Source organism: Eimeria mitis, genomic scaffold (assembly GCF_000499745.2).
Source record: "Eimeria mitis Houghton genomic scaffold, Emh_scaff1324, whole genome shotgun sequence".
NCBI lineage: Eukaryota > Apicomplexa > Conoidasida > Eucoccidiorida > Eimeriidae > Eimeria > Eimeria mitis.
In genome coordinates this window covers 3,296-11,817 of record NW_013568765.1, presented here as the reverse complement: position 1 = coordinate 11,817, position 8,522 = coordinate 3,296, and the positions used below count along the sequence as shown (strand labels likewise).

General features: G+C 53.2%; 1 protein-coding gene across 1 annotated transcript in view; it reads right to left on the bottom strand.

Annotated features, from left to right (window-relative positions):
- Window positions 1-277: 277 nt before the first annotated feature.
- Window positions 278-8,522, bottom strand: part of EMH_0034650 (sec23/Sec24 helical domain-containing protein, putative) — a gene marked incomplete at both ends in the record, with an annotated part of 9,831 nt that continues 1,586 nt past the window's right edge. Inside the window, 18 exon segments of the mRNA XM_013494893.1 lie at window positions 278-363; window positions 634-712; window positions 934-1,092; window positions 1,276-1,443; window positions 1,705-1,794; window positions 2,111-2,233; window positions 2,403-2,556; window positions 2,710-2,837; window positions 3,286-3,373; window positions 3,513-3,679; window positions 3,859-3,926; window positions 4,117-4,192; window positions 4,504-4,590; window positions 4,829-5,341; window positions 5,686-5,714; window positions 5,718-6,099; window positions 6,298-6,434; window positions 6,724-8,522. Coding sequence (XP_013350347.1) covers window positions 278-363; window positions 634-712; window positions 934-1,092; window positions 1,276-1,443; window positions 1,705-1,794; window positions 2,111-2,233; window positions 2,403-2,556; window positions 2,710-2,837; window positions 3,286-3,373; window positions 3,513-3,679; window positions 3,859-3,926; window positions 4,117-4,192; window positions 4,504-4,590; window positions 4,829-5,341; window positions 5,686-5,714; window positions 5,718-6,099; window positions 6,298-6,434; window positions 6,724-8,522 — 4,333 coding nt within the window.

Sequence of the window (8,522 nt, the reverse complement as noted above, 5' to 3'; positions counted from 1 at the left end):
CGCTCAACGGATCTTCAATGAGATGCGTCAACAAACGAGTTTCATCATAGGACCTGCGGCTCGACACAAAGCTCCCAGCAGATAAAAGGATGACTTGCCGCCAATGCTTTCGTTGGCACTTTACCAGAAACCCAAGCCAAAAATTCTAAACCGAAAGAACGCATATGCGCAAAATGAGCAATCATCTCACGATGCAAGATGCCCACAACCTGCAGCCCTTAGCATGGGCGGGGACAACTTTAAGATGGCTTTCATTTGTCTCTGTGTGGGATATGTCTTACTTCGGCGCGACGATCCGCAAGGGGATGAAAGGGGCGTCAAACTTTTCAAAACGAATTTGCTCAACGACGCGAAGGATTCTCTCTGAAAGAGACCACAGAAGCCAGTCAAGCCGAAGAAAAGCCGATTCCCTCGTCGCTTTCTGCTTCATTTACTTCTGCTGTTCTGTCAAGTTTCTACCAGATGTATTGCAACTACTTCTAACGATATAAAATAAAAGGTGCATGTCTTGGTATCACAGTGGGCATGTGTATTTATGCATATGCTGGTACACAACCTGTTCTGAACAGTACTTAGTCACAAATTTTAGGACGGAAAGAAGAGCAACAGAATGTAAACATTGAATTGCCTGACCTCCCGCTGTTCCTTCAACATTTTGAAGGCGAAGCTCGGCCGTTGAGCGCTCGTCAAGTTGTGCATCGAATCCAAAAAGCTGCAAGGTCAAGAACGACAAAGCAAAAAGGAAGCCGCCAAGTGGACCCTCAATGTGCATTCAGAAGCAAGTTTCGGCTCCCCAGTGGTAAGAACAGTTTTGTACAAATAAATCTCGTCAAGCGTGGGTCCCTCTGTCCACTGGAGATTCTCGGTGAGGAGACAGTAAATTTGAGTAGAAAGCAGGCTCTACAGCACCGGGAGAACGTAATGGTAGCTTACGTCTATTATATACTCTCTCCGGACGTGCTGGCCTATGTACAAAAGCATGTACGATCCAGCTTCGCACAGGTAGACCCCGTCACTTAGAATGTTTGTGCCACTGGCCGGCAGAGATTGCGGCATCCATACGAAATTTTCGACGCCAGAGTACTCCCCCACCTGCGCAAAGAAGCCTCAGTAAAGTGCAAACGATGGCCATTTGCGAAACTTTATATCCCTTTCAGACACCCACGCAAACCTGTAACCCGCGTGCATGGAATGCCCTAGGTACCTAACTGCTCCACCAGACCCCTTCCATATCTGCTGTGCACCCCTCTAACTGCCTAGTGATCTTCTAGTTACCCGATCGAGGGCCTTGCGTTCTTTGCTGCCGGACGGCTGCAGGTAGGACTTGTGCAAGAGGCAGAGACGGGGATAGAGATGAGTTGAGAATTCAGATATTGACATCCGCAGGAACTGCAGTAGCTGGAACAAGCGGACCTGGGGGTCCACTGTGGACTGGCGGAAAGCCTGTGAGCAGGAACAATTGCAGCCTATGGATGCACTTACACGTGTCCATGCACTTCACGTAAGAGGGATCCAGGCTAGATGTACCTTTACGAAAGTATATATGCTGCATATAACCGTGCAGACGGCAATGCACGGGTAGTAACTACCCTTGTCCGCATACACAAACACTGACAGCTGACAACTGTCTCCACTGTGCCGGCTGTGTGAGTCCAGGGAGACAGCAAGTAGGGCTGTTCAATGCTGAGTGATGAGGAGTCTTACAGCGTGCTTAAATAGCGCCTGCAGGTAAACTGGGAGAAGCTTGAGAGAGTCTGGCAGGATAAGCTGACCCTCAGAGGATGCGCTTGCACACTGCGTTGCAACAGGAAACCGGACAAAATGACAAACGAATTGATCTACGACAACTTTATCCACAGACCAAGTCATCGTTGCACCCAGTTACCGCTCTACGGGAGTTCCCAATACCCTCAGAAACTGAAGACCAACTGAATACATAATATTTAAAAATGAGTGGGAACAGGTGTCACAAGCAGGCAGGCACCGAGGCAATCCGCCGAATACAAGAAGCCGAGATCCTACAACTAGTGGCGGCGTACNCAAGCAGGCAGGCACCGAGGCAATCCGCCGAATACAAGAAGCCGAGATCCTACAACTAGTGGCGGCGTACATTAATGCGATAGGCGCTAAGTATCTCGACGAGATTCTTGATGGCTTTTTCACGCCACTGAGGTTCCTGATGAAGCTCCATAATTGCCGAAGTCCTGGCCAATAGAAATGCCGTAGCGTCCACCTGTCATGCGCAACAGTCAATGCAGTGCAGATAACACAGAAGGCACTAGAGCGTTCCACCACCAAGTTATACAAGTAAGATAGGCCGCCAGAAATTAAAACGGGTCGCCAGAAATTATTGCGCTGCTTTCAAGATACAGCGCACGTGTTGACCGCCTAGGTCCTCCCACCTCTGCATAGCGGAACAGCGAGGCGAGAGAAAACGTTATGGGCAACGACAACGAGTGCACCCTGAGTAGACGCCGATTCGGTACTCTCTTGGAGGGGTGCATTGGGGTGTAGGCGCAGACACTTTGGGCATAGACGTTCTTCTGCGTCTCCAGCCTGGTCCACCCACAAGCACACGGAGCATGCATTGAAATTTAAGTTGCAACTATCTACCGGACACCCTAGTGCCCACTCTTCATTCCCTTCCACCTACACAGCCCCGCAGTGTCCAACAACTCAGCAGCACATTCTGAGGAAGCTGAGACGGACTGCTCAGTGTGCTTCAGCTGAAACAGCAGTGTTGACTGTGCGTTGAGGCGTGGCAGCCGGAAAGTGCTTTGGTCCACCAGCGACCTGGCCCCTGAAAAGGAGACCAAGATTCTGTCAACCGCCAAGCCCTGTAATCAGCAGCAGAANCCAGCGACCTGGCCCCTGAAAAGGAGACCAAGATTCTGTCAACCGCCAAGCCCTGTAATCAGCAGCAGAAGGAACGAGCAAATATCAAGCTTTCAACGTAGGGGGTTGCGGCCAGGCTGACTAAAAAGTACAGTTCCCTCTTTAGGCTAAGCCTCCTTTACGCACACGGGAGCATTTACGCCTTTATCAGTTTTGCTCCAGACACAGAATATGCGGCAATGCATGTATGTACTACTACACCATGTACAAGCAGACGCAGCAGCAAAAGCAGCTTCCGCAGTCGCTATACGATGCAGCACTGTGTGGAGATGCGAGATCGGTGACTCCTGCGGTGACTCCCGAGGTTCTTTACTGCATCTATTCTGAGCCCATAAGATAGGAGGCGATGTGTGGATGTAGCGAACGCCGCAACACGAGAGACAGACGCACCTTTGAGAGACGCAGTTTAAACTCAACATCGAAGTAGAAGCAAGATGTGAAAATTCGCCTCATCTCAGCAGCCACCCATTCCTTGTCTCTGCAGAGGGAACAGAGGGGGAAAGCAGCACATATAGCCTGAGCACTTCTCTATCTTAGGCCACGGATGTGCAGCATATCTCGAGGTCTGAGTAATGCCCGGGAACTGGCTTCCAGTGCATGCTTCTCCCAGCTGTTACCTTGAGCCACAGAATTCTGGCACAAAGCGGATGTCTCCTCCCGTTTGCTGTGCAGGAAAACCTAGGGACTGGAGCTCCAGCGTTACGTTGGGTGGGGGGCACGCGTAGACATCTACGCATGTACACGCTGCAAAGCATTGTGTTACAATGGAGTTGTAGAAGTCTTGCTGAAAACAAACCGAAAAAGTGCATATAAACCACGTTCCGTCGTTGACTAAACCTCGTCCAGCCCCAACACTGTATTCACTGTCTTGACCGGTGCTTTTCCCCCTGCGCTTTGCGTTAAGTATCTCCGCTGGCACCAAGGGCCCGCATCGCCTCCCTCACACTTTCTGTACTGGCTTACTTGGTGGATCTCGGTGGATTTTGCTGGCCCTTCTGATGCCTTAGCGGACTGCTTCAGCGCTCCGACACCTACGAAAAGTAAGTACACACTAATGGGGCAGGTTGAAAGCCGGAACGCCCGACTAGTACCAGTATCCTCAACACTAAAGCTTTAACCCCGGCTCATACTTCTTCGAAAAAGGCCTCACCGACGTCTGGCAAGACACAGTAAAACATTTCCACCATTCCTCCCGCGGATCTCTCGNGAAAAAGGCCTCACCGACGTCTGGCAAGACACAGTAAAACATTTCCACCATTCCTCCCGCGGATCTCTCGGCTATCAAGTCGACCGCTACCTGCGCAAGTAAAGTCATAGGCAGGTGCTGCATATGCGTATGACTATGCTGAGGATGGGATGGCACTTCCAACGAAAATACTGAAACAAAGGCACACGAAGCTGCTCAGCCCGAGCAAGTCAACTACACTGCCACGGGAAGCACGGGCACCTACACATCAGCACGCGTGTCTACTAGACAGTCCGTAGCGAAAACAGCACTAACGACAGGAGCTATATCTATTGTAGCAAAATAGAAGGAAAGGCACCAGCTACTGAGGAATAGCAACAGTATCTGCCGCTGCCGCTGCTGCGCCCTGTCTGGGGGATCACCTTTAGAGCAGCATTCGCTGCTGATGCATGAGATATGTTGACGCAGTTGTTGAGAGCCGCTGGGAGAAGTGACACTGCCCACAGCAGCTGCACAGAGAAGAACACAGCAAACGGCCACTTCACCCATTTCGTGTTAATCTGTCTATATATACGAACAAGCAGATAACATTGGAAGCGGCCTGCATCTTCAGCTGGTTCGGCCAGACACTTCAGCTCGCAGGTGCACTGACAAAAAGGCAGAGGGGAGTAACAATCATTCCCCGTCTTAGTTTTGTCTCATCTCCCAACGTGATGAGTGGTTAACTATGGGGTGTCTGTCCCGTACTTCGTCTCTGTCCTGGGGCCGAAAAAAGCAATGCTCTACTGGAGCAGGCAAGAACGGATCCGAAACGTCGTCCACGACCAAAAGCTGCAAACCCTGCTGCCGCTGCTGCTGTTGTCCGGTCTGGTTAGTGTTAGGAATGAAATATAGCCTGTCAGAGACGAGAATCAGGCAAATATCCACCTGTAGGTGCACGTCGCGGAGCGCTTGTTCCAGTCCCGTAGCAGCAGCATGTGAAAGGCCCGACGTGAGACTCGCAGCTGTTGCATCAATTACAAAAACGATACACGGCCGCAGGCTGCTGCTGTTGCTGCTGGTGTAGTTCCGCGGAAGGAAATCGCCACACTGACTGTCAGCATCCGCCCTAGAAGAAACACCAGCCTGCGCTCTCCCCCAGCTGCTCAGCTGCATCTGCGGCTGCTCCAGGCTGGTTCCGTCGAGTTGCTGCTGGATGCCCTGCTGCTCTGCTTGGTGCAGCTGCTGCTGCCTAAGTTGATGCTGTCGGGTGACTTCGCCCTGCATACGCAGTAGCTTGAGCAGATGCTCCCTCCTCTTGTGTTGCAGCTGAGTGAGTTTGCAGGCGTCAGAAAAGGCCCTAGGGGCAACGAAATCAACAGACCCTTTCCACAGTTCCTGCCTGCGCTGTCTAGAGTATCTCTCCCCCTCAGCTGAGGCGGTTCCCATGCCGCTGCTGCTGGCGCGCAAGCCGCTCCGGTACCGGTCCAGCAACGTTAGATAGAAGGGGGGCAGCTCGAACGAGGAGCCACAGAGGTTACACAAGCAGTGCGTGCTGTTGCTAGCCCACGACATGAACGGACTTAGGTAAGCCATGCAGTTGCTACACCGAACAATTCCCTCACTGCTCGCTCCTGCTCTGGAGCTGCTCTTGNTAGGTAAGCCATGCAGTTGCTACACCGAACAATTCCCTCACTGCTCGCTCCTGCTCTGGAGCTGCTCTTGCTCCGGCTGCTAACGGCAGACGCAGCATTCCCACTGCTGCTCCCTGCATCCGTATCCTCCTCTGCATCTGACTCTTGTACCTCGACATAGCCACCAAAGAACTCCGTTTGCGCCTTGACGTCTGCAGCGTCCTGATGAGCTGCTGCTGTTGCCGCTGGATCGCCATATGAATAGGGCTGTTCCGCCTCTCTCTTGCTGATCCGCAAGTCCACTAGAGGCACTGCCTCTTCAGTGGGGGGCTGTGCAGCAAAGGGGGTAACAATGATGGCAAACGGCAGACGAGAGAGCTCAAGACTGTGGCTGAATGCCGGAACCTGCAGCATCAACAGCAGCAGTGCATGCAGTAGCCAAAGTACTCTAAATTCAAAAGACACATCTGCTGCTTCTGGTAATGCTCCCCATATTTAGAAGCGTCAATCGACCAACCACCAGCAAGACCAGAAAACCAACACTGCTCATGAAAAAGAAAGGAGCTGCAGCAGCAGCAGCAGCGGCAGCCTCCTGCTCCATACCTGGTTAATGGTAGAGCGCATGAACCTGCAGCTGCAACAGCCCTTGTCAATTGCCGTATAAAACCCGGCAGGAGAAGGAGGGGAAGCCCCTGCCTTATCTGTCTCTATTCTCTTGCCGTACACATTCGTTATTTGGTCTGAAAACGCAAACACGCAACGCACACCATAGGCTAACAAAAAAGACTGGAGCGACGATAGCGCATACACATGCACATACAGATAAATGTTGCACAGCAAAGAGAAAAAGAAACGATACAANGCGACGATAGCGCATACACATGCACATACAGATAAATGTTGCACAGCAAAGAGAAAAAGAAACGATACAAGCACCAAGTGAGCCATACAGTCATGTGTGCAGAGGCTAGAATCATCACAGCAACAACAGCGACAGCAGCAACGCGTGATATCCTTCGCTTTGCATACCATTCCATTCAGGACGAGGAATGTGGGCTGGGTCGATACGGTTGTTGATTGGGCGCGCGAGTGGTTGCAACGGCGGCATGTCTTCGGGAGCACTGTCTTGCTGCTCTTGTTGCTCCTGCTGCTGCCGCTTCTGCCCATGTTCAGCTCTATCCAGAGAGCTTTTAACGCCATTGGGCTCCGCGCTAGCAGGAAACGAACCTGTGCCAATCCCCATAAGAGATGGCGCCCGCCTTTCCTGCTGGAGTGGCTGGGCGACATTTCTGTGGGTTGCATTGTACTGCTGCTGGCGCCACTGTTCCAGCTGCTGCTGCTGCTTTGACGGGTCATCAGCCTGTGCAACAGGCGGCGGTCCCATATGCTGCGGTTGCTGAGATGCAGTTGGTTCCATCACTCGCTGCTGCTGCTGCTGCTGCAGCGTTTGCTGCTGCAATTGCTGCTGTGGGAGCAACTGCTGCTGCTGTGCAGGCTGTTGCTGTGTCGGCTGTTGCAACGGTGGATGTTGCTGTTGATACTGCTGTTGCGGCCGGTATTGCTGTTCGTGGGGTTGGAAGGGTCTCTGCCCCTGCGTATCCTGCGCAGGACGCTGAGGAGTTGGCTGCTGCTGCATGGTTGCTGACTGGGTCTCTCCAGCTGAATAAAAAAGGCGCTGCTGTTGTTGCTGTTGTTGCGGCGGCACGTGCTGGCGTTGATCCTGCATCTGCTGTTGTGGCTGCTGCTGCTGCTGCTGCTGCTGCTGCTGCGGAGCAAAGGCAAGATTGCCTGTTGGTGCATCTCCCACGGTGGGGCTAGACCTCACGGGCTGTGCAGTTGGCGGGGGTTGCCCCCATGCAGCAGCTTGATTACCAAAACCAGGAGCAGCAGCAGCTTCAGGATAACCATTTGGAGCACGAAGTTCTTCTGCAGAGGGAACAGGTGCCCCTAAAGATCCAGTCTGTCTTACTGGGTTTGACTGTTGGTGCGGCGGATACTGCCCTGGGACTCTACTTTGCTGCTGCAGCAGCTGCTGCTGTGGGGGAGGCGCTTCAGCTAACGGTTGCTGTTGTGGCCGCTGCAGTTGTGTCTGCTGCAGCAGTGGCGGCTGTGGCTGCTGCGGCTGTGGCTGCTGGGGCTGTGGCTGCTGCGGCTGTTGCGGCAGTGGCTGCTGCAGCTGTGGTTGCTGCAGCTGTGGCTGCTGCAGTTGTGGCTGCTGCAGCGGTGGTTGCTGCGCCTGTGGCTGCTGCAGCTGTGGCTGTTGCAGCTGGGGCTGCTGCAGCTGGGGCGGTTGCAGCTGTGGCTGTTGCATCTTTGGCTGCTGCAGCTGTTGCTGCTGCTGCAGATGGGATGGCTGCAGCTGTGGCTGCTGTTGCAGCTGAGACGGCTGCAGCTGCGGCTGCAGAGGTGGCTGCTGCTGTAGTCGCTGGGGCTGTAGCTGCTGAGCATGAGATATCTGCTGCTGCGTTACCTGCTGCTGAGGTTGTAATTGCTGTGGCTGCTGCTGAACCTGCTGCTGCTGAGTTGACTGGTGCAGCTGCGGATGCTGCTGCTGCCACGGAAGTGGCTGCTGCGCCTGCTGCACCTCCTGTTGCGGCCAGTGTATCTGTTGCTGAGGCTGCATCATCATTCCTGGTTGTCCATGAATTGAGTGCTGCCCCATTTGGTTACTAATCATGGGGTTAGATGCATGCTGCTGCTGCTGCATGTGTCGCTGCCACTGCTGTTGTTGTTGTGGATTCCCCTGCACCCCTCCCACAGCAGCTGCCAGTTGTTGCTTGCCGTAATCCTGTTGTTGCTGCAGTCCCTGCTGCTGCAGCAACTGCTGT